The sequence below is a fragment of the Phoca vitulina genome, unplaced genomic scaffold (genome assembly GCF_004348235.1).
Source record: "Phoca vitulina isolate PV1807 unplaced genomic scaffold, GSC_HSeal_1.0 scaffold32, whole genome shotgun sequence".
Lineage (NCBI taxonomy): Eukaryota > Metazoa > Chordata > Mammalia > Carnivora > Phocidae > Phoca > Phoca vitulina.
In genome coordinates, this window is record NW_022589735.1 from 1,595,553 (window position 1) to 1,621,465 (window position 25,913).

The 25,913-nt window shown below is 46.3% G+C and overlaps 1 protein-coding gene across 2 annotated transcripts in view; it reads left to right on the forward strand.

Moving 5' to 3' along the window:
* The window catches only part of SIL1 (SIL1 nucleotide exchange factor), a 208,087-nt gene that overhangs the window by 44,162 nt on the left and 138,012 nt on the right, over nucleotides 1–25,913 (forward strand). For both annotated transcript variants that reach the window (XM_032425063.1, XM_032425062.1), the window contains 2 exons: nucleotides 7,003–7,117; nucleotides 13,375–13,510. In XM_032425063.1, coding sequence (XP_032280954.1) covers nucleotides 7,013–7,117; nucleotides 13,375–13,510 — 241 coding nt within the window. In that variant the 5' untranslated portion in view covers nucleotides 7,003–7,012. The remainder of the gene's footprint in view (nucleotides 1–7,002; nucleotides 7,118–13,374; nucleotides 13,511–25,913) is intronic.

Sequence of the window (25,913 nt, forward strand, 5' to 3'; positions counted from 1 at the left end):
AGTCCTTCTTGGCTCCATGTGCCCTTTGGCGGGGCCAGCACCTGTCCTTACATTGCCACTGGAAAGGGCTCTCTTGGGCTCTCTTTTGAAGGCTGTACGAGTGGATTTTGGCTTTGCAGCTTTTTGTTGAGGCAGAAGCTTAGGTCTCTTGTGAACCTTCTTCCTTCAACAGCCTCCTCTAATCACTTTCCTTCTTGGGTACCTTGGGTCTGTTGAGAGCAGTCTCCATTTACTTGGCCCTAGGCATGGCTTCAATACTGGGGACAGCTATTGTCCCCATTACACAAATGGTCAGTGGTTAAGGATGTTCCCTGTCCAGCCTCCCAGCCAGTTACCCAGGCTGGGCTGGGATTGGAAGCCACTTTTCTTTTGCTGTCCAAAGGCTCTTTGGATTTAATTGCTGTTTACCTCCTGACTTCCTGTTTAGTTTATGTCTTAGGGGGAAAGAGCCTGTTTGCCTGACTGTTCCAAACTTATTTCTCTTGTCCTTTAAATTTTTCTTTAAAAATCCATTTCTTTTCCTACACCTTTGCACATTGTTTTCTCTTGTCAGGGCTGTCCTTTTAGTGTCCTTTTTGCATTGTTTCTTCAGCTTCATATTTGCTCAGATTAGGCAGCGAGTTTCTGTTTGTGTAGAGGTGAGTGACTGTGTGTGTGTGTGTGTGTGTGTGTATGAGTTTGTGCAGCCCATAAATAGTAATGAATGTGTGTCTGTAGGAAGAGCTCATCCTCTAACCTTCAGTCTGGAAAGCAGAAGTTTGTTTCATAGCTGTTCCTGCAGCCGGCAGTTCTACACTATGGTGGCCTGGCTGTCTGGACACTTGTATTCTGGGAAGCTCACTGAGTGCGCTGGGTCTGCCTAGGGGCTCAACAGAAAACTGGCTTTCGCCTCTCCATTTTCAGCTGAGGGAGGGTAGTTGTCCCATCTGTTTCCTTCACCTCCTGGGAGTAGATACCCAACAAAAGGCTTTTGTCCTAAAGTTTGAGGTATAGGGTCAGCTAAAGGATGTGTTGATCCTGCAGAAGGCAGAGCTCTGGAGAGTGGTTCCAGGGTGCCTGGCCTGGCCCTGATGGCCTGTGGGTCCAAGAGCTAGTCATCATCCCTACTCTAATGATAAGTAGGTGCCAGATGCTTTATTAAGCACTTTCCATATATTTATTTAATCCTCCCTAACACTCTTTGAAGTGGGAGCTCTTATTATGCCCATTTTACAGATGGAGAAACTGAGGCCTAGTACAGTTGTGTTCAAGATCACATAGCTAGGAATTGACAGAGCTAAGAACTGGCCTTAGGTCATTCTGACGCTAAATTCATGTACTATACTTTCTATCCAATGTTTTTATCTCTTTGCTCAAGTTCCCTTCTTTTAAGATGGAAGTGGGAATTCTTGTCCTTTCACTTCTAGATTTGGGGAAACAAATACATGGACATACACTGTAGGTTAAGAATGTGAGCATTTTCTGAGATGGAGTTCAGAGTGCTCCCAGGTAGCTTGCTGAGGTGCTCCTGTCTGCCCAGGACACTTGTGACCTTTTCCTGTTCTCCTTGTGCTCTGGCCCTGAGATGAGAGCAACCACTGTCCATGGGGCCAGCCAGCCATGTAAGAAGCTTTCAGAGATCCAGCAGTCCCACTTTGCCTTCCTCTGTTGGCTCTTTGCCATCCTCATCACATTCTTTTGTTTTCCTGCCTTTAGAGAAGATAAAAGTTATGGGATGATGGTTTTTTTAAATTTTTATTTATTTTTTTATCCAGGGCCTAGTCCTTTACCCCAGTTCTGTCTGAATGGAATAGAGGACATGAGGCATCAAGAAAGGCAAGGGCTGGTGAGTCCAAAGTCCTCGTCCCACCCATGCCCGAAACATCTACTCCCGTAAGCTGTACAATACAGTAAGCTGAAAATACAGATTGCTGAGAGCATCCAACCTCCATTTAAGTAGAGGTGCAGCCTACCGATGGCCAGTTTTGATAGGAAAAAAAATGGGCATTTCAAGTCCTAATTATCTTTTTGTCCCAAAGCCCAAGGATACCTAAGGAAAGAGTTACTGGTAGAACATTGAAATATATTTCCTTTCCCAGACCGAGTGGTGGTGGTTTAAGTCAGAAGACTGTGAATGTAAAGATGTTGCTCTGTGCTCCAGTGAGAGCCAAGGATGATGGGAAGATTTGTTCTATAGTGTGTGTAGGGGCAGGTGATGAAGCAAATCCAGGGTTAGTGGGTGGCAAGTGGGGTTTGGGAAGGTTTGGGAAGGGCACTGACCTCAGGCCGAGTGTGCCAACTGTGCCTCAAAGGGATGCCATGACTTTGGCTTTACTTACGTCAGTGTAACAAGGTTTTCTCTTGCTGCTGCTGTTGCTGCCCAAGTCCCTGGTTGTGTTGTGAGCCGTCCTGGTAAAACATAGCCGTGTGCCACTTCCCCTTTCCCTCCTCCCACCCCCACCCTGCTCACCTCACTTTGAGCATAAAGCCCAGAGAAAACTGTGCCTGCATGTTCTCCACCTGCTGCTACTTGAATAAGGCCCAAGCCCAGGTTGACATGGCTGCAGGCCAGGCCTTAGCAGGATGCAGGACACCATTCCCCGCGCTGTTAGGGTACCCCTGCAAAGCTTGGGAAACTGTCTCATTCCTTTCTCCTAGCCTCACTTCTCCTAGCTCTGTCCCCTGGCACCTCCTCCCCGCAACATGTTCTCTCTCTCTGTGTTTCATGGAGAAATATATGGAGGCAATAAATAGGTCAGGTGTGCAGTCCATGTGGAACTATTGGGGGGAGATGAAGGATCTATTTACGAATCGATTGCTCATCCTTAGTATTGGCATAAACTGCTTCTGAGGGCGTGAGTGTGTGTGCGGGAAACGGAGGCGGCTGGGAGCCCTGTGGGAGCTGCCATTTCTCTCGCGCCCCCCACTCCGCTTCCCACTCCGGGAGGTGGGGAAGCCGCTGTGTGTGGATCAGCTGCTCCCAACCTCTTTTGCCTCAGTCTCTTCTGTGTTTCCTCCTCCTGCTCATTTGTCTTCTTTGCCCTTGACTAATTCATTCTCATTTATCTCTTCCTCCTCATCTTTTTCCCCAGCATCAATTCCAGTGCTTTTCCCTGGCTGTGAGAAGGGAGTGTTTAACTCTGTGTGTGTGTGTGTGTGTATCCGTGTACACATGAACACTCTTCATGCAGGGAAGGGAAACCTGTTGCTTTGGGGACAGGTTTTGTTTTCTCTTACGGTATGTTTCCCAATAATGCACCCCACTCCCATTTTTGACTCTCCTTTTTCCCACAGGCAAGGCTGTGGATTAAGAAAGGTATGGGGAATTATAGGAATCTCCAGGGAACATTGTATGTTCTTGGGACCCATCTCCCTGGGCCTTTCCAACCTGTTCACTCTTTTTTTTTTTTTTAAAGATTTTATTTATTTATTTGATAGAGAGCACAAGTAGGCAGAGTGGTAGACAGAGGGAGAGGGAGAAGCAGGCTCCCCGCTGAGCAGGGAGCCCGATGTGGGGCTCAATCCCAGGACCCTGGGATCATGACCTGAGCCGAAGGCAGACACTTAACGACTGAGCCACCCAGGCGCCCCAACCTGTTCACTCCTGATGTGGAAGCTTCTGCTCCTTGTTCATCCTCACCCAGCCTGCTCACCCACCCTCAACACAGCCAGGCACGGTCAGGCACCTGTCTAGAACTAATGCTGTGTGGTGAACTTACTCCCTGCCTTTCAGTGTGTTGGTGCCCCAGGGAGCGAGGCTGCTGGGGAAAGCTCATGTGGCACTCAGCCGTTCCATTTTGTCGATGAAAAAAGAGAGGAGAAGCTGGCAGAAAGCAAAGGCTTTTGCTGCTGGGTGAGTGTAGCAGCTATTTTTAGTGTCCAAGCCTTTGCTTTTCCATTTGGCTATGCTTTTTTAGCACAGTGCCGGTCCAGCAGGGCTGTTTTCCTTTATGGCTCCAGATGTCCTTAGGGAAAGTTTCCGTCTGCCTCTGAGAAGGTGTGGGCTGGTCAAGGGGGTAATAACTTCTGAGAATGGGTTCAGACAGGGCTTTAGGTCCACTGCAGTCCTGTTACAGGACCAATTTCCTGTGGTGGAATGCAGAGTATGGCAGGAAGAGCAAAGAGAAAAGGTAAATACCATACTCTTCAGAGATGTTCCCCTATAACGAACACAGTTAAGCCTCTATTGAGTAAACTGCCTAGTAAGGTATATTAGGGCCGAGTGACCAACACACAAGCCTTTTATAAGGGTCTGGACTAATGCTGACATGTCCTGACTTTTCCTAAGGCTTCTTAAAAATGTTTAGCTTGTTTCATTTTGTTTTTATTTTTGCCCTTCTTTCTAGATCATTTGCCAATTTTTTTTAAAGTACACGTGTTTCTCGCTCTCTCTTTTTTAACATTTTTATTTAAATTCCAGTTAGTGAACATAGAGTGTAATATTAGTTTCAGGTATATAGTATATATAGTGATTCAGCAATTTGGATTAAGTTCTCTTGACTGCCACTCTAGTGTACTGACCAAAATTGTTTCACTAAGAAACCCATTAAGCAGTAACTCCCCTGGTAACCTGTAATCTACTTTCTGTCTCTCTGAATTTGCCTGCTGAAGAGAATTCATTTAAGTAGATTCATAGCAATATCTTTTCTTTTGTGTCTAGCTTATTTCACTTGGCATATAACGTTTTCAAGGTTGATTCATGTTGAAGCATGTATTAGAATTTCATTCTTTTTATGACTAAATAATATTCCATTGTATGTATATACAACATTTAAAAAACTCCATCTGTTGATGGATATTGGGGTTGTTCCCACCTTTTGGCTATTGTGAATAATGCTGCTATGAACATTCACATGGAACTATCTGTTTGAGTCACTGTTTTCAGATCTGTTGTGTGGAATAAATACCTAGGGGTGGAATTACTGGATCATAAGGTAATTCTGTGTTTTGCTTTTTGAGGGACTGATAAACTTTGTCCCACAGTGTTTTACATTCCCACCAGCAATGTATAAGGGTTCCATTTTGTCTGCATCCTTGTTAATATAGGTTATTTTCCTTTTTTAAAAAAATTACAGCCATCATAGTGGATGTGAAGTAGTAAATCAATGTGGCTTTGATTTGCATTTCCTTAATGATTAATGATGTTGAGAATATTTTCATGTCCCTATTGGCATTTGTCTATCTTCTTTAGAGAAATGTCTGTTCAAGTCCTTTGCCTGTTTTTAATTTGGGTTGCTTGTTTTTTTGTTGTTGAGTTTTAGGAGTTGTTGATATATTCTGGTTATTAAACCCTATCAGATAGGTGATTTGCAAGTATTTTCTCCCATTTTGTTCATTGTCTTTTCACTCTCTTGATAATGTCTTTTGAGGCACAAAAGTTCTAAAATATCTATGCAGCTCAATTTACCTATTTTTTTAAATTACCTGTGGTTTTGGTGTCCTTTTTAGGAAATTACTGCCAAATCTAAGGTTACAAAGATTTTCTATATGTTTTTTTTTTTTTTTCTAAAAGTTTAGCTTTTAAATTTAGGTCTTTGATTTATTTATTTTTCTTTAAAGATTTTATTTATTTATTTGACAGAGAGACAGCGAGAGAGGGAACACAAGCGGGGGGGTGGGAGAGGGAGAAGCAGGCTTCCTGCAAAGCAGGGAGCCTGATGCGGGGCTCGATCCCAGGACCCTGGGACCATGACCTGAGCCGAAGGCAGACGCTTAACGACTGAGCCACCCAGGCGCCCCAGTCTTTGATCTATTCTGAATTAAGTTTTGTATGTGGTGTAAGGGAAGAGACCATCTCATCTTTTGCATGTGGCTATTTACTTGTCTCAGAACAGTTTGTTGAAGAGACTGTTTTTTCCCCATGGAGTGGTATTGGTACCCTTGTTGAAAATAAGTTGATCATACATGATTATTTCTGGGTCCTCAGTTCTATTCCATTGGTCCTTATGTCTGTCCTTAAGGCTGTACCACACTGTTGTGATAACTGTAGCTTTGTAGTAAGTTTTGAAATCAGGAAATACAAGTCTTCTAACTTTGTTCTTTTTTTCCAAGATCTTTTTAGCTGTTCTGAGTCCCTTGAAATTCCATATGTACTTTAGGATGGGTTTCTCCACTTCTGTAACAGCATTGGTATTTTGATAGAGATTGCATTGAATCTGCGTATTGCCTTGGGTAGTATTGTCATCTTAACAATATTAAGTCACTAATCCATGAACATGGGATATCCTTTTATCCTTTTTTAATTTTCACAGGTACTAGGGCCTGTGCTTCAGGCCCTCCCCTGGCCTCCCAAAATTGTTTGGCCATTTGAAAAGTGATGTGTGAGGCTTTGTGGCTTGGGAATATTGAACTTTGCTGGTTGTTGGGATACTGATGGCATCTTTCTTCAGGTATAACAGTGAGCATGGTTTAGAAGTGAATGATTATGAAGGCTTATGAGGATTTGGGCTCAGGTGTGTTCACACACACATAAATTGGTTAGTTTCTTTCTCTCACTGTCATAGCCAATACCACCCTGTACAACCTGACAAGTTGATAATGAGGAAGTAAGGAACCACAGCTGTTGTATCTCATGTAAGAGTCCTCCTTGGCTCTATGCTACCAACCAAGGCCTATCTGCCCATGAGTGGCTGAACTCCTTATGGGAGATGGAGGCTTCCTTTAGATCTTTTTTTTTTTTAAAGATTTTATTTATTTGACAGAGAAAGACACAGTGAGAGAGGGAACACAAGCAGGGGGAGTAGGAGAGGGAGAAACAGGCTTCCCGCGGAACAGGGAGCCCGATGCGGGGGTCGATCCCAGGACCCTGGGACATGACCTGAGCCAAAGGCAGATGCTTAATGACTGAGCCACCCAGGCGCCTCGGCTTCCTTTAGCTCTTATCCTGTGGTAGAAGACCTTTGATACCTCTGTGCGGAAAGTGTCTGTTATCCATTGAACAAGTGACATCTTAGGAATCACAGTGCTGGGGGATCAGGCACCAGCTTCCTGTTGACCTTCTGTTTTCTTTTTTATTTTCCTCAGGTCTATATCTATGGCTCTCCAGGACCTGCCCCCTTCTAGGATGGCTCTTCTGGGAATGCTGCTCGGGCTGCTGATGGCTTCCTGCTTCACCTTCTGCCTCAGTCATCAGAACCCGGTAAATATTTAGCATAAATAGAAGAATCCCTGTAAGGTCCAAGAAAACCTCCATGCCATCAAGGCTTCTGTGGGAGTAGGGTGAGCTTTTATTTTTCTTACAGGAATGTGGGCAGCACTGGATCAGGGTATATGGGTACTTCTCCACCCCCCCACCCCCCCGCCACCAACCCCACACCTTACTCCTCTGGCCTCTGTTTAAAGCTCATAGTATAGTTTCCCTTTGGAGAAAATATGATGATGATGATACAATAATATCAATAATGTTGAATTTACCATGTACCAAGTGGTTTATTAAGTGCTTTATGTGTATTCTCATTTAATCCCCTCAACAACCCTACAAAGTAGACAACTACAGTTATTATCCTCATTTTGAGAAGGATCTCGAGGCTCAGAGACATTAAGTAACTTGGCCAGGATCATTCAGCTAGTTTGTGGCAGAATTGGGAAGGTCAGGATTCTCCCCAAGAGCTGGTTGCCTGTGTCGTGAGCACCAAGTAAGACTCTGCTTCTTCCTCTACTCCTGTCTTCCTTGTGCTTTCTCCGTCTGTCTCTGTCTCTCTGTTCTCTTTCCTTCTGTCCTTTTCTCCCTGTTCATTCCAGGCCTCTCTTCATTAACCTAGACCTAACTGCTCAGGGTTTCTGTCACTGCCACAGGCAGGAGTAGAATGACCGAGAAGGCTCTGAGCTTGGCCTGGCTGCAGCATGCCATGGCTCCTGGCCCTGTTTCCCTGGCTGGCCCTAGCTACAGCCTGCCCTTGACCAGCTCCCAATGCCCCCTTGACAGTCAAGAGAAGCCTTGACTGTCAGCTTTCTGACAGTTTCGCCCTCCCCTGGCCACCTTCCCCAACCCCAGGGGCTCCTACTAAATGCTGGGTAAGTGCTGCAGGCTTTGGAGCAGGAGGGCCTTGAAGTGCAAATGACAATTGTGATGAATTTAATAACAATGTAGCTCAGCTGAGGTTCACCTCTGGCTCATGGCAAGCTTCCACCTTCTCTCTAAAGTCATTTGTTTTCTCTCTGCCTTTCTCCCCACTTTGTGGAGCAGAAGAGAAAGTGCAGTTAGGAGTCACGAATTCTTTTGAGCTTTTAGTGTTCTCTAAGATCTTACTGGTGCTGGGGTTTTTTTGTTGTTGTTTTTTGTGGGTTTTTTTGTTTTTTGGGCCTTTTCCTCAAGGATAATGAGGATGAGATCCCATTGGCCCCTGAGGGTGGGGCTGGTCACAGCATGAGTTAGGGTCTGTCCTTGGCATAGCCTTGGCCAGAAAAGCACACAAGTGTCTAAAGGGATCAGGGCTACGTCCCGTCCGCCTACCCCAACCTGCAGCTCATGAGGATCTGGTGCTCCCCATCATGAGCTTTAGCAGATGCACAATTAACAAAAACGTGCTGATGAATTTGCTTAAGGACTGTGTGTTAGTAAGTCCCTTTTAGATAATAGTCCAACCAAATAGATGAGTTTTCAGAGCCGTAATTATTCTGGCCCACTTATATTAGCTCTATTGAGTCTAGTCTCAGAAAAATGTTAATACTGACTTTCATCAACAGAAGCTACTTTTATCCTTATGTCTGTTCCTAAGCTGTATCCATTTGTCATAATCTTTCATCATGCGCTAAGCACAAGTAGGAGTTGAAGCATCTTTTCTCTCATACCATAAAAATTGCTGCCCTGTTGGCATTTAAAATCCAAATTATGCAGCCAGCCACCTTCAAAACAGTGAAAATGGGTGGTGGGGGAGATGGGGGTGGTTATGATCCTTTCTTCAGAGCCTGGAGTCCAGGCAAGAGATCCTGGTGACCTGGAATTGTCCTCCCAAGGGCTTTTGTGCAGGTTAATGGCCACCCAGGAAAGGTTGTGTGTATCAGGGTATGATGTGGAGCCAGCCACCTTTCCTGGATTCTGTTGTCCTACATCTCTGGGGTGCCACAGCTTAGGAGCAGTGTGGATGCTGAAGGGGTATGGTTGTGTGGTATCCTGGACTTCAGGAAGGTAGTGAGCGATGTGGAAGGTAGTGGGACTGGTGGAAGGAGCGCAGACCCTTGGTAAGTTCCCTTTTGCCACCTACATTGGCAATTTGGCCATTTCTGAGTTTTGTTTCCTCATCCAGAAAATAGGGTTGATCCTTTCTGTTAAGATTTCAGTGTAGATGAAATGTGATTACATATATAGAGCACCTAGCATTGGGACTGGCAGAGTATGGTCAATAAATGTCAGCTGTTATTTTTAGTAAGGGGGTGGCTGCTTTTATGGTTTAATGTAGGGCTCTGTCAGGTAGGGGTCCTGTCCCAGAATGTTGCCCTGGCAGTTTGTTTCCGTCACAGCATCAGTCAACTTACCATTAGAGATTATTCATTCTCCTGGATCTTGAAGGCTTTGGTCTTTAAGAATCTCTTATTCAGATACAAGTGCAAGGAAGTGAGACATGGTAAGCTGTTGTCAGCTAACACCTTAGCTGGAATATCTTGCCAGTCAGTTGAGAAGAAATTGGTATTTGGAGTGATGGTGGCAGGGAAAAGAGAGTGCTGAGGTTTCAGCATGGAATGGAGCCCCAAGAAGCCAGCTGAGAGGGCACGAGATGTGGGGTTTACTTGAGAGTTGACCAAGGGATGGCTGGCTTCTGTCACCTCTTGGTCTTTATCTCCTGTTAAGGACACAGGACACACTGCCCGAGCTCAGAGAGGCTAGTCTTGCTTGTCCTTTCTCTGGGACTGTGGTTTTTTTTACTTGGTCCATGAAAGTCTTCTCTTTCCCCTGGGAGTGGGGGATGTGCTGGAAGACATGCTAGGGTGATCTCCCTGTCCCCCCTACCCCTTCATTCCCTCAGCATGCAGGGCATAGCCATTAGGACACATGACTAAGAACAGAAACACAGAAGGGAGTCCAAATTCCTGCATGGGCTTTGGAGCCAGGCAGGCCTGACTTAAATCTCTGCTCTGCTTTTCTTAGCAGTGTGATTTTTTGCACAGGCCCCGTACCTCTCCTCATCTGTAAAATGGGAATGAAAGTGTGTGCTTCACAGATGAAACTTGGCTGAGTTGTGAGGTGTGGAAGGCACTTTATAGCCTGGAGCTACGGTTGGTAGCTGCTGTTACCATTACAGCCTCATCCCCGTGACCTGCTTTTTCTCAGAACCTTTTCTGGAATGTCCCTTTTGAATCGACTGACGCCCTCAGTGCTTGTCAGATGTGATTTGGGCAACAGTCCAAAGTCACTCAGAGTTAGATTTGGTGAATAGGGTGAGCTGATCAGAGGAGCACCAATTTTCTATTACCCGCACTAAAGACTGATTTGTACTGTAAAATAATGGCAGAGCATGTGCGTGCGCGCACGTGTGTGTGTGTGTAGCTTAAAATCTGGTTCAGAGGTGACACCAAGCGGAAGCTCAAAAAGCATTTGGAGCAGTGGCGGGATTATTAGCTCCTCTAGGGCTTGAGGCATGTGGCTCAGGGGTTCATCAGTCTCCTTCTTGAATTTACTCTATTGACCTTAAAAGAAATTTAGGAAAAGAGGCTTTCTCAGCCTCTAGTCAAGAGAATGAACACGGGCTCAGCTTAGAGTTTGAAGGGCTTTCTGCCATGTTTTCATCATCACCATTCCTGTTGCCTCTTTCTGCTTCTCTTGATGATGAGAATTTGGTGGCTTGCTTACAGCCACACCTGCCAGGACTTACCTGGCTAATAGACTAAAACAAGAGCTGCAGTTTAAAGCTTAGAGATGTTTAGTTTGGCCCTCATAGTGTTCTAAAATAAGAAAAGTTGACGTAAAAATCTGTTTCTCTGTTTTCTTTTTTTCATGGCAGTGGTGGACCAGCTGAGTAGCAGCTGTGTTCCTTAGTCAAGGCGGGAGGGCTCCAGTTTTCACAGCACAAGCACTCCCCATTGTTGGACACCCGGCCGTCCTTGGCCCCTTGAGGCCTTTGACCCACACACTTTGGAGGTAAATTTTATTAACATTCCCCTAGTCCCATGGTCCAGTGTATGGTGCTTATGGCAGAGGCTGACCAGCATGGATGGGCCCTGGATTACATAGGTTTTGGTTATTGTGTGGACAAGGTAGTCTTTGTTCTGGAATGTGGGACTACTCCCTGGGTTCTAGCGGGCATGCTATTTTGGGCTTGCCTCAGTGCAAGGCATCCAGAACACGTACCTGCCTGTGGAGAGGCTTATTCCTTCATTCCTTTGTTCTTGGATGACGGTAAACTAAGTCCTGTGCTGGGCATGGGAGCACGCTGGTGAAAGAGACTGACACAGAGCCTGCTCTTAGGAAATAACAGCTTTTGGCCAATGTCTCCTGCCATTCTGTCCCACAAGCATGGCTGCTGTTCTGCTCCTAGTTTTCTTTTGAGCTCGGATCTGTGCAAACTCCATATTGAAGGGGTACAAGAGGTTTGATGGGCCAGGCGGCTCAGGTGACCACAACCCATACCTGACCTGCCTGAGTCCTGTCATAGTGTAGAGTCACTATTGGATGTCCTAGCACAGACTCATCCAACCTGGAACCTATGGTTGTCTTTACAAGTAATAAGAGTAATGGCTACCACATACCCAGGGCTAGTGTTTTGCAAGGTGGTGCCTCATCTCATGTATGAGCTAGATGTCACTGTTACTTCCACTTCACAAATGTGAAAGCGGGCTTAGAAAATTAAGTAACTTTCCGGGAGTCACAAGAAACTAGGATTTGCACTTCTCGTTATGTGATGTGGAGCTTGAGTTCTTAACCACCATGCTGTAGTCTTTGCTTCTCATTACTTGTGACATGATTTGAGGGCTTCTTCTTGTCCAAGATCTCTTCCTTACCGGTCCTTAACAAGATCTGAAATCCTGCCATCTGAATTTCATGCCTGTATTTCTTGTTAAAATGTAAAAATCCTTGGAGGGGCTTTACATTGTCATGATCATTAACTAAACACCTTGCCCTTTCCTCTGACAGTTACTTAAAGGTCAGACCCTTAGGTACTGGGTAGCTGGGGATGCCTTTCTGGAGCTGGGGTGCTGCTTGGAAGAGATGCATTGCTACCTCCCATGCAGGGTTAGGATTGTTGGGAAACCAAAATGAGATGTGTGTAAAGGTCCTAGCTCAGGTTTGGGTTCATAGGCATTCACGAAATATGCTCTCTGTTATTAGGGGATGACTCCGGAGGGGTGAAGGATGAAATAACCTCCCAGTGTGCTATTTGGGTGTTCCTCCTTGCTATCCCAGAGCTCTGGAACCCTCTGGTTACAGTTTCCTGAGGCCCTACTGCTTTTATGCAAGAAAGGTTTAAAAATGGGACAGGAAGAATGGGAGGCTGGGAAGGAGCAAAATGAATAATACTTTGTATTTATCTTGCATCTCTGTCTCCTGAGCTCAAAGTGCTCCATAGACACCATCTCATTAATCCTCCATGCTCTCCAGGGGGTGGAAGGAAGCAGGTTTTAGGAATTGGTTTTCAGCTTTGGCTTCTTCCCCCCTCAGCCCAGCTGGACTCCCAGCTTCCCACTTGCAGCCCTTTCACCGTGGATTGTAATGTCCCAGAAGGTCATTCATGCCTTATAGACACCCTGGAGAATTGCCAGGCCCTGGTTGTGCCCTGCTGGGCTGCATAGGAATCATTCAGGCCTCAGCTGGCAGCTTTTGTATGTCTGGGGTGGCCATTTGAAGACCTATTCTCCCATTCATATATGTATTTTTTCTTTTAAGTACATCTTTTTTATTTGTAAGAGCAGTTAGGTGAGAGTTTCAGACATCACACAGTTTAGTAACATGGCAAGTAAAAAAAAGCAAAAGGCTCTTACTGTCTCCTTCTGCCAACCCCTCTCCCCAGGTTGTTCCCTTAACTCTCTTGAGATAGTAATGAACTGGGGCGCCTGGGTGGCTCAGTTGGTTGAGAGTCTGCCTTCGGCTCAGGTCATGATCCCAGGGTCCTGGGATCAAGCCCCATGTCGGGTTCCCTGCTCAGCCGGGAGCCTGTTTCTCCCTCTCCTTCCTGCTCGTGCTCTGTCTCTCTCTCTGTCAAATAAATAAATTAAATTAAAAAAGAGATAGTAACGAACATTGTGGAGTTTTTCCTTACTCCTATACACATAACACATGCTGTGTGTTCATTTAACCGTATCACCTCACTTATACTGGTTCTGAGGCTAACCTTGTGAAGGGTCCAAACAAGGCTGGGGAGGGGAGGAGGACAGAGGATAAGGGTATACCACCCAGGCCATGTTCTTTGTTTGCTTGGTGCCTAGCTATGGTGGGTCATGCCCTGTGTTTTCCTCTCTCTGAAGGAGTTTGCGCTCACCAGCCCAGAGAAGAGCAGGACCAAAGGAGTGGAGAGAAAGGAAACCACAGCAGAAGAGGAGCTGGACTCCGAGGTCCTGGAGGTGTTTCACCCGACCCATGAGTGGCAGGCCCTTCGGCCAGGTACCCAGCCCAGCCCTCTCCTGTGAAACATACTCTGAATTCTTTTTTTTTTTTTTTTTTCTTAAAGATTTTATTTATTTATTTGAGAGAGAGAGAATGAGAGACAGAGAGCATGAGAGGGAGGAGGGTCAGAGGGAGAAGCAGACTCCCTGCCGAGCAGGGAGCCCGATGCGGGACTCGATCCCGGGACTCCAGGATCATGACCTGAGCCGAAGGCAGTCGCTTAACCAACTGAGCCACCCAGGCGCCCAAACATACTCTGAATTCTAAGTGCGTATGTCCTTCGTCCCCACAGGGCTGCTTTGAAAGAGCAGTCACTCTGTGGCCCACTGGAGGGGAACAGTGCGGTCCTTCCGAGTGATGACTGCTGCTGCAGGGCTTAGGGACCTTCATTTTCCAGCAGAACAGAGATTGCGGCATGTGAGTGCCCTGAAAGGGAGGCAGGTGGTGGGTGGCCGAGCTTTCTGAGCAAGTGATTGAAAACTTTCTTTCCTTGCGCTTCTGAAACACAGAAGAGGCAGTGACATGTGCCTCACTCTGCAAATGCTATTTTAGGCTCTGCTGCTCGGCTCAGTGCTGCTGAAATACTGTTCACGGGAGAGTACTGAGCACCGGTTCAGGGCAGGAGTGTTCTGTTGCTAAAGGAACCTGTGCCAAGAAACAGGGGCTGGTCCTGGCCTGGATTCTAAATGGGGCATCCTCAGAAAGAGCAACTTTCGAGCCCTTTCATGAACCTGGGCCCATGGCTTAGAAAGTAACCCGCATTTGTGGAGAGTTTACCATATTCAGGTACGGTGTTAGGTGCTTCATGGGCATAATCTTGTTCAGTCTTCACAACTGTAGGAACTGTGATTGTCTTCATTTTCCTATGAAAACATTGAGGCTCGTTGACTTGTGTCATTCAGCTGATGTATCCTAGGTCACTGACCACAGAGCCTAGACCCACCTTCCTCCCCTTTGTCCTTCTAGTCCCAGCCTTGTTGACATAGCCCCACTATGGGGACACTTGGTCTGTTCTCAAGAGTGGGCTGTTTGTAGTCTGCCCTGTGGCAGCTGCCACCGTGGTTTCATCAGCTCCGAGCCAGTATTCATCACCGTGTCCTCACTGCCCCCGTTGCTGCTGAGCTGGCAGGGGCAGCCTTCACCGTGCCAGCCAACTTTCTGGTAGCACTAGCACTCCTGCTGGGCTTGCATACAGGTCGTTGGTGCCACTGAAGAGTGATGAAGCACCAAGCAAGTGAAGTAGGAGCCCAAGGCATGGGGCAGAGGGAGGTTTTAAGAACAGAGGTATGGGGGCACCTGGGTGGCTCAGTCGTTAAGCATCTGCCTTCGGCTCCGGTCACGATCCCAGGGTCCTGGGATCGAGCTCTGCATCGGGCTCCCTGCTCTGCGGGAAGCCTGCTTCTCCCTCTATTTGTGTTCCCTCTCTCTCTGTGTCTCTCTCTGTCAAATAAATAAAATCTTTAAAAAAAAAAAGAACAGTGGTGTGGGATTCAGCAGATCTGACCTTTGGCTGTCCTCTCGCAGCTTCTCTGAGAACTGAGCTCCCTGAGCCTTGAGGACCAAAACAAGAGGCCTCACCAGAATGGGGCATGGAATATGTGGGCTGTTTCCACTGGTTTGATGGGGTTAAAAGTGCTTATACCACTTGTAACCAGGCAAGTGCTTAGAGCAGATGAGATCAATATCCTGTGACCCCTAATCCTAGCATCTCTGTTCCTGTGGCACCCTTCAAGGCTCTGGTCCGCATTGTAGAACAAGCCTGGAAGTTCTGACCTGGCAGTTGGGCTGCTGTGTTAATTTTAAACAAAAGAGCCCCTCTCTCTAACCTTGGGGAGGGAGAGCCCGAGCATTTGTGAGAAGGGCAAGCTGAAGGCTCTGAGCGCCTTCTGGAGAATTAGAGTGGAACACTGATTTTCACATTTAACTTGATAACCCATTGACATCACCCTCTGCGTTCTAGTTTCTCAAGAGCCTCTTGTAAAATCTGCACCAAATTACCTTGAAACTGCCCCAAAAGTGGTGTGTTGTGGTTGAGCACAGACACTCAGGCCCCACAGCTCAGGGGGCAAAGCAGTTCTGGTTCTAGTCATGCCTGCCCCATCCCAAGAGTGTTTTTGCCTATACTCACCCTCAAAGTGGGATGGGTGGGGGAAGGTTAGGTGAGAAGCTTATTCTGGCCTGAGTGTGTGATGTGGGGTGATTCAGAGTGTGCTGCTGTGGAGTCAGACCAGTGGAGGCAGAGAAGACTTTGTTGGGCCCGGTACAGGACTGAGGTCTTCTGTTTGTTATATTAAGAAGATTTTGTAGGTGCATCTGTTGGCAGCAAATTGACCTCTCGGTGGTCTGTGTGGATAGCCGGCACTTGCCTTCAATCAGAGTATAATATTTAATCCCCCACATTCTTTTTTTTTTAATTTTTTTAAAGATTTTTATTTATTTATTTATTTAATTGACACAGAGGGAGAGAGAGACATCGTGAGAGGGAACACAAGCAGGGGGAGTGGGAGAGGGAGAAGCAGGCTTCTGGCCAAGCAGGGAGCCTGATGCGGGGCTCGATCCCAGGACCCTGGGATCATGACCTGAGCTGAAGGCAGTCGCTTAACCAACTGAGCCACCCAGGCGCCCCAATCCCCCACATTCTGAGTGCTGCCTCAAGCTTCCAACACAGCTACTTGAAGGAGTGTTAAAAGGAACGTAACCAGTTGTAGGAACTTGTTTGATGGGTACATGATTGGGGAGGTAATATAATTTAGCAGTTAAGAGGACAGACTTTTAATTTATTTATATTTATTTATTTTATTTATATTCAATTAATTAACATATAGTGTATTAGTAGTTTCAGACGTAGAGTTCAGTGCTCCTTACATCATGTGCCCTCCTTAATGCCCATCACCCAGTTACCCCATCTCCCCACCCCCTTCCCCTCCAGCAACTCTCAGTTTATTTCCTATGATTAAGAGTCTCTTATGGTTTGTCTCCCTCTCTGATTTCATCTTGTTTTCTTTTTCCCTCCCTTCCTCTGTTTTCCTCTGTTTTGTTTCTCAGATTCCACATATGAGTGAATCATATGATAATTGTCTTTCTCTGATTGACTTATTTCGCTTAGCATAATACCAAGAGGACAGACTTTAGACTCAGCCAGTCCTAGGTTCAAATCCTAGCTTTGCTATCTAGGGGATCTTGGGCGAGTCACTGAATCCTTCTCCTCTTCAGTTTCCCCATTGGTAATATGGGGGAAATGTCCTGTCCTCTCTGTGTGAGGGTTTTTGACATTAAGATACTAGTCAGTATGCTCAGTTCTGATTTTAAATGGTAAATTCTCCATTTGTGCTACTCCTTAAATTTGATTGTGGAATTGGATGCCAGTAAGTGTGCATGAGTGTGTAGGCTTCCTATCCTCTCTGGTCTTCAATGGTGAAGGGGGCTTACGGTGAATGGGAGAGACTTCTGTGGTCCTCAAGTGCCCTCCCTCTTTCCCTCTGCAGAGATTTTTGATGAGGGAGCAGAAAGGGTTAGCGTAGCTTTTTCTGCCTGGAAGTCAGGGACCTGGCACAAGAAAGATGATGGAGTATCTTTTGGGGACTTTTAAGAAAATGGCTAGTTTTTGTTGACAGGTATTATACCCAGTTTGGTAACTTTTGTCCCCTCAGGTCTCTGAAGGGAGGACCTCAGCTCTCTTGTCCTCAGGCCTCCAAGGAGGGCATCCTGGGCTACATGGTCTGGGCTCATAGGAAGGTAGCTTTCCAGGCTGCCTGCTGTGGCCTGGAACACCAGGGGACCTATGCATGACTTTATGGGCCTTCCCACCAGGCCAGGTGGGTATTGGGCCCCAGCCTTTCAGCCCTGGAGCAGCTGCAGGTCACTCTGCTGAAGTCTGCCCGCCTCTGTTATTACTGTCAGCATCCTCACTGTGAGCCGCTTGTTCCTGGAAGTGATTTTCCTGTCTCTCTCTGTCTTCTGGTTTATTTTGGGATCTGTCTCACCTTACGGAGGCACAGCAACCATTTGAGTGTGGATTCAGCATCAGCTGTTCACAAGCAAGCAGAAGAAAGCTGTTTGCTAGCAGGTCCTATGGGTTCTGGGCAAGCAATTCAGAAATTTGTCCTGGGGTGGAGGACCCCTGAGACCCAGGATGTTGTGCCTGTGTACTTGTTACTACAGGAAGCCAGTCACAGCCAAATGTGGTGGAGTCTGTGCTCCCTGGGCATTTCTGAGATTCTGCTTGTGCCAGGCACTGTACTCGTAGCCAGAGATACAAGTAATATGTCACAGTTACTGAGTGTTGATTGTGCCGGTGCTGTAACTACCCTCATTTTTATAGACAAAACTGAGTCTTAGAAGTGACTTAGTCAAATGACCAATAAGTGGTAGAGTCAGAATTCAAAACAAGCTTTGGCCCCCAGGCTGAGCTCCTCACCACCGTACCACGCTCTCTTTTTGAGTAGCAAATGAGACATGACTCCTACCTTCCAGTAGCTTATAGTCTCACAGAGGATACAGAGACAGAAAAAGGCACTAGGGTGTTTTGGATGTTCTGGTGGAAGTGTCCTGTGCTCACTGAGGGCACAAAGGAGGGTGTGGGGAGGCTAGGGCCTTCTCTCCGTATTGTTGAGATCTCTGTGGAACAGTGAGTCAGATTTTATGATGCTGAACTTCCAACCCCATGAAAGTTCTCTTTTTGAGTTGTATGTTCTTGGCCAGGTTGATAAGAATCTTTGAACCTTAGTTTCCTCATCTGAAAATATCTGCTTCCCAGAGATGATGTGAGACTAAAACAAGATTAACATATGTAGAATGTTTCACACAGGACTTGGCATCTAGGAAATAGTTAGTGGCTATAGTTGTCATTTAAAAAAAAATACACCTCTCTTGCCTTCCTTGGGGACCTGAAGGAGAAGTGGAGGTTGACAAAGCAGCCTGAGCAAAGAGCCCTGTTGTCCTGCCCGTCAGCCAGTGCTGCTTGTTGGCCCCATGTGGGCTCAGGGAAGCTCAAACCTGGGGCTCCCTATTGACCTGAGCTGACTTCTAAGAGGAGGCTGTTAGAACCTCAGAAATATTGGCATCAGCACAAAGAGCCCACTTAATGGGAGCACGCAGGAAGCCTGTGCAGGAACACATTCGTGTGAGGGGGTTAAAAAAAAAAAAAAAAGGAAAAGAAAAAAAATCCAAATCATCAACAACTGATGAGAGCAATCCAAGAATTATAGAGCACCAGCCATCTGGTCAGATCATTTCAGATCTGCACGAGCAATAGGAGGGAATTGAATTTTAAAAACCTCATTTATAGTAGGCCAACTACTCTGTTTCAAGCATTTAAGAGAGGAGTCTGATTTCCTGCAGGCCCTGGACATCTGTCTGAAGGAGCGCCTGACTCTGGTCTGGGTGACTCTGTGGGATTGTCTCTGGGAGGCCTTTGGCCCCTTGCAGCTTGGAAGGGGCTGTATGATTCTTTAGTCCTCAGATACCACCTGCGTGTCCAGCAGTTCAATTCTGACTCTATATTCCTGGAGGTAGTGTCCGATCCCATAAGTTAAAGGTCTCAGTGACACTGCATCTACTTAAGATGCTAGTTCCAAGTCCCAGATCACCCTGTATTTATGACTGACCAGCTATAAATTGGAAATTCCCACAATCCCCTCTTCAGGTTCGATAATTTAACACCTCCTAGCTCAGGGAACTCAGGAACACACTCTGGTTTGTTGGCTTATTGTAAAAGATACAACTCAGGAACAGCCAAATGGGAGAGATACATAGGGCAAGGTATGGTATTGGGGGAGGGGTGCAGAGCCTCCCTGACATCTCTGAGTACACCACACTCCCAGATCTTCTGCATCTTCACCAGGTTGGAAGCTCTCTGAAACCATGTTTCAGGGGCTTTTATGGAGGTTGAATTTCATACACATGTTCAGTGACCAATGTCCATGACTTAGTCAATCTCCAGCCCTCTCTCCTCTCCCTAGAGCTCAGCAGATGGGGCTAAAAGTTCCAACTGTATAATCATGGCTTGCTCTTTCTGGTGACCTGCCCCCATCCTGAAGTTATCTAAAGCTACCTTCTCCCTGTCCTCTACCCCTCAAGAGTCATCTCATCAGCATAAACTCTGGAATAACAAAAAATACTCCTGTCACTCAGTAAATACCAAAGGTTTTAGGAGCTCTGTGCCAGGAACTAAGGATAAAGACCAGATATATATTTTTTTTATTTAATACCCCACAGAATGAGTTGAGGTGGGACTCAGGGGCAAAGCTCCCGGTGCCTTCTGCCACCTCCCCAGCTCTGTGGCTGGGAGGCAGGTGACCCTCCCTTTCTCCCCTGGTGTGGAGAGATCTTTCTTATGGGTCATCTCATTTCCAGGATGGCCCGCAAGTGTATGACCTGCTTCTGTCCCGTCCTTCCTGCGCAGGCGCTCGAGCCTGTGCCTATGCTCACATGCCCATGAGCAGTGGGTGACTATGGGAGTATCGGTTAAGGGCAGTTTATACCTAAGCTCCTGTGTCTTATCAGAGTGGTGCAGTGGGACTTGTTGGCTGCCACTAGAAGGTAATGGCCTGAGGGAGGTCTAGCAGTAGGCCTCTGCTGATCTTTCCCTGGCTCAAGTGCAGTACTGGAAAGGTGTAACAGGGGCCAGATAGAGGAAACAGGGTGGTTTTTGTGTGGTGTTAGGATAGTCTGTCTCCTCTCTTGAACACAAGTTGCTATGTCCAGCAACTTTAAAGGATGAAGTATTCAACAGAGCTTATCTTTGGTGCTACTTCTTTCTGCACGGTGCCTTCCCCCCACCCCCCTCCATTTCGAAGCCTTTCAAGCCTTTCAAGTCTGGGGATTCCCTGAGAGCTTTATTTGTTTCCTACCTATACTTCTGGCCCATCTCCATCACTACAACCACCTACAAAGTCTTTGTTACGCATTCTCTGCTCTGAGCATCTCTTTTGTATCTTGGTAATAAGAATTTGTCAGGAGAACTGCTTGGGGCATAGCAGGATGCCAGGCCTTTTGAGGCCTGTAAGAGCATTTTCTGAGGCTCCAAATTACCTTGTCCTGGGGGAGAAAAGGAAGGTGGGCTGGAATACATGAAGGCCCCAGAAGGTTCCATGAGTACGGTTTAGATCTCTTCATTTCAGTGAGCCCTCATTTCCCATTTGTGGCGTTCTCCCAGGATGGCTGACCACTGCCCCTTAGCAGCCAAATCCCACACCTCCTGGGGGAACAGGTGGAGGCCAGGGCAGAAAAGCCTGTGAACTCCATGCCAGTCACTGCCAAGGCTGAGGCCACTTTGAGACTAGCTGGCTGAGCTCTGCACTGGCACAGAGCATCTCTGTTTGGGGTTTGGCCTTCATTACCTGGATGGGGTAGGCCAGGGTCCGGTTTGCAATCTGTGGACTTGGGTGGTGATGGAGAGTAGCTGTTGGCTGTCCGCTTTCTAACAAGCATTTGTATGCTTAATGCTTACCCTAGGCCCTTACTCTTCCCTTTCTCTGCTTCCTCCATCCACCTGTTCTCTCTGAGGTTTAATAAAGACTACTTAGGATTAGAATGGCATAGCCTCAGCTCTCAAAGGTCAGGGTACCCAAACTGGCTGAAATGAAAAACTTAAACTGGAGTAGGGATTATGGAAAACTAGCTGCCAAAACCAGTCCCAGCCCTCATGCCCAGGGCTTGGCTTTAGCTCATATAATCTGTGTAGTTCTGACTTCCCTTCTTTCTCTAATATTGGCCTCACTCTGCTGCTAAGACTGTCCAGGCCATCTCCAAGGTTGGGACTCACCAGGGCTGGAAATAGCTCTCAAGGGGCTGCCTTGGAGCTGGAATGAGAGGCCCTTCTCCAGAACCTGTTCCATTCTTGGTTTTGTCACAGCACTAGAGGTAGGAATTGATTGGTAACTTAATAGGAGGTAATATTTGACTAGGTAGAGAAGAGGACAGGTAGGAAGCATGAGTGGATGGGAAGGCGATGACATAAACAGAGACCTCAGAGTGAGAGTACATCTCCCTGGCTGGAGAGGCAGAGATGGATAGGGAATAATGGGAAGATGGTGGTGGGCAGAGTCCCCTCTGTCAGAGATAGGGGGCAGTGGGAGAGAGGGCGGGAGGAGAGATGAAGAGAGCTAACAAGGCAGTAGAACTAAAAATGTAAGTAAGTGTAAACTATGAGTGTGTAGTTGAGTCCAGTCAGGGACTGTGCTGTGAATGGGAGATGAGGAAATGAAGAAAGATGATAGAAACTCCTAGGTTTGAGGTGTTTAAGAATAAGTGGAAGAAGAGAACTAAAACAGTAATTTCGGAGGTAGTGACCTCAAAAAACTTGTCTATTTTATGTTACATTTGTTGTATGTTCCAGTGGTGTTCCAGATGTAGTGCTTGATGGTAGAGATAACATGGTGGGCATCGAATGCTTGCCTGGGCTTATGGTGTAGGAGGACCCCCAGACAGGAATATAGTTAGGTAAGAACACAGAGGAGGGGCCCTGAAGGGAAGACCTCCCAGAGGCAGGGTCACTGAAGCTGAGCAGAGAGAGCTTTTTTGTATGTTTGAAGGCAGAAGAGAAAGGAATCAGTGTTGACAGATTTGAAATCCCAGAGAGGAGACCATTAATGAGATAAAATTGTGTAGGTGGCAGATAGAAAGTGTTGGCCTGGTGAATATGATGAGCCTTGGAAATGAGAAGCAGAAGCTAGGAGACAACAAGGATCAGTGGGAAGGATGTAGCGGGAAACTGAGGAAACTTCACTTAGATGTCTTCAAGTTTCCTGAGCCAGGCTGAGGGTGGGGCTTCTACCTTGGATGATGCAAGAGAAGGACCTGATTGGGTGCTTGAGGAATGGAGAGATGAGAAGAACCTCTGTGAGGAAGATGCTGAGACAATCAAGTGGTCAGAACTAAGTGGTGTCGTGTCAAGAAGGGCCCAGTTGGGCTCCATGCTGGGCACGGTGCCTACTTAAAAAAAAAAAAAAAGGCCCTTTGGCATTTGACAGCCTAGCCTGACTTTGTCGGGGGCCAGGATCATTGGATTTGGTGACTTTCTAGAGCAATCTGAGCCCCAGACTGGGATAGCTGGAGTATGAGACCTAATGGGCAGACACGTCATTAAGGGAACTGTTGGAATGTCCTTGGGATTAGTAAGGAGACCTTTGTGTGGCCTATGGGGCAAGCTGGAGGGCTTTACCAGAAGCTCCTCTGAAATTGCTCCAACCTTGTTCTTTCTGAACCAGGGAATATCAAGACTTTTGTAGGTCCCTGACAGTGTCCAAAGTCAGAGCTGGAGTGGCACCCTTCTAGCCACTGATCTTCTTAAGTAGCCCTGAATAGAACGTGAATGAAGCAGAACTAGTGTGCAGGGGGCTCTATGAGCCTTTTGGTGCTTGTGCTCTAATCAGGCTGATTGTATTTCTGTTCCTGTGGGGTTTTGTTTTGATATTGTTCATAAACTAATAGGTTGATTTGGGCAAACAAAGATTGAGTTGTATTTTGATTTCTTTAATTACAGATTGGTCTGTTTTGGGTTTGTATAAGCAGTTATTTGAAAGGAAAGAACCATTTCTTTGGATTAAAAGTTTGCAGATTTGATTATCTGTAGACATAATTAGTTTATCTGGGTAGAGGTGAGTTTTCGTGCAATACTAATAGGGTATATTGATAAAAAATTTTTTTTTGTCTAGGGGAAAAAAAGAAAACTCTCTCTATTCCCCCATCCCAGCAGCCCTCCACATGTTGTATAAAAATCATCTTGTTAATCTCCATTCTGCCATCCTGGCTTTGCCAAGTCAGGCTTTTGGACAGAGGGTGAGGAGGTTGTCTAGACTGTCAGGACCAAGAATGACTGAGGCAGAATAGGACTCAGGAACTCTAGTCTAGCTGTTGGGGAAGGAAGGAAAACCAACATTTTTTGGGGAACCCCCCTTGTCCCTGGTGCTTTGTATACATTATTTAACGGAGGTCTCAAGGTGCTGCATCAAGGAGTGGTTACCTCTTCTCTTGGTCTCTTTTGAAGCCCGTGGTCCATCAGTGAAGGGTCCCAAATCCCACTGCTGTTCCCAGGATTTCAATCTGCAAGATCATTGCTTGAAAGCAATGCTATTTGAGGTCTATGTGGGAACAAAGTAATGTGAATTTTAGAGGCTGTTGACATTGAGAGGTGGAAATTATTCAAGAGGATGCAGAATTATTCAAGCTTTGTTTCCTAGATTAAATCTTAGGGATCAGGAATAGATCCAGATGTCCCTAAACACAGTGGATCAAGTAGCCCTGTATGCAGTCTGATTTGAGGGCTCTTAGCTGGCTTTAGATTCTCCCTAGGTTAGATTGCAGATGGGGAAGCTGGAGGAATTGTTCCCTAAAGACCATTAGCATTTCAACTTGTATTTGATCAATATACTTAGCTGAAGATACCTTGGACTTAGATATACAGTGGTAGATTTCAAAGGGGAGGGACTCTTGCATACAGTCAGCAGTAATAGGGGCAGCCTGTTGCAATGTCAGATTTATACAAGTCCATCTTAGTGATGGGGTTTGCGGGGGCACTTGGGGAGTTGAAGGGCAGTGGGGAGAAGGAAGAGACAGATCAAAGGAAGGCTGTCTTTTCACCTATTTGCTGGCATCATCTAGCCCTGCTTATGCATGTCAGTGAAAGTCTGGGTTCTGTAGTGACTCACTTTGAACAAAATGTTCTCTCTCCCTTCCTCATTTTCATACTCGGAGTCCTTCTCCCTTCCACCCTCCCTTGCTGCCTGCCCTCTGCCTCCTTTCCTTCTTTACTGTAATGGCCTTTACCTGCAGCTGAGTGGCAGGTGGCAGGGATGGATAGATGTGGGGGTGTAGTAGTTGGGGGAATATTTTCTCAGTTTTGCTAGCATCAAAGAAATTACTTCCAAGGCAATCCTTCCAGCCATGTATTTCGCTGATCAGTCAGAATGAGAGGAAAAACATATTAGCATTGCCAGAGAGGCTATTTGGGAAAAATCAAGTCTGTGCAACCGAGTGATCTAAAGTTATAAGCATTAAAAACAAATCCTGGAGTGCAGCTGGAATTCTTCCCACCCTGTCTCCCATAGCCCTGTCCCTTGACACCCTCCCGCACCCCCATTCCTGCTACATGAATGGGTTGTGCCTCAGCTTTCCCAAATAGCCTAATTTGAAAGAGGAAGTGCCAGGGTGTGTTGGACATTTCTGGGCATGACATGGAAAAGCAGTCTCAGAAGTTTCTGGTTTTGTTTTGTTTTTTGTTTGTTTGTTTGTTGTTTTTAAATCCTGTGACTGCAGTGTCTCCGTACACTGGAGAGGCCCTTAGAAGGGGGTTCTCTTGAGTGGAGCACACATGCATGCTCATATATTTTCTCTCTGCCTGGTGCTAGTCCAGAGTGACGGACGTCTCAGGACAGTGGCCTCAGGCTTCTTTGTCCTTAGGCCAGGGAGGTGCTTCTTGTCAAGAGAAGGAAATTTCTGGTTGTTTGGGCAGAACTTAGAAGTTAAAGTGGGGTAGTTTGTCTCCTTTGGAAAAATGACAAAAGCTAGAATGCCCTTTCTTCAGAGTAGTGTCCTTCAAAGAAGGAATGGCCAGAGGGCGCTGTCCAGGCTGTATTTTGGCATCTAGTTGTTGTCAGAGTGCCTGGCAGTGGAGTGTTGTAGAGTCAGTCTCCCCGGGCTCATACCTCAGCGCTGCCTTTTACAGCTGGGTAGTCTTGGGCAAGTTACCTAATTTTACTAAGGTTTAATGAAGTATCATTTGCAAAATAGGCTTAGTAAGTAATACCTACTTCAGAGGGTTGTCTTAAGTAGTACATAAGGTTGGGCGCCTGGGTGGCTCAGTCGTTAAGCGTCTGCCTTCGGCTCAGGTCATGATCTCAGGGTCCTGGGATCGAGCCTCACATCGGGCTCCCTGCTCGGCGGGAAGCCTGCTTCTCCCTCTCCCACTCCCCCTGCTTGTGTTCCCTCTCTCGCTGTGTCTCTCTCTGTCAAGGAAATAAATAAAATCTTAAAAAAAAAAAAAAAAAGTAGTACATAAGGTGAACATATGAATTGTTCACTATAGTGCTAGGTTCATAGCAACAGGTCTTGTAGTAAAAATGAGTGGACATCAGATAAGCCCCAAGTGAGGTACAATCTAGAAAAAAGCTGGCCATTACTCTGCAAGTACATCCAGGTCAAGAAAGACAAAGAAATACTGAGGAGATGTCAAAGATTGGAGGAGGCATGACAGCTATGTGTAGTGTGGTTTCCTAGATGAGAGTCTGGAACAGAAAAAAGGTCATTAGAGGAAAAACTGGTACAGCTGGAATAAAGTCTCGAGTTAGTACTATTGTACCAATGTTAATTTCTTAGTTCTGATAATTGTTTTATGGTTTTGTAAGATGTTAATATCAGGGGAAGCCGGGTGAAGGGTTTATGGGAGCTCTACTTTTTATTT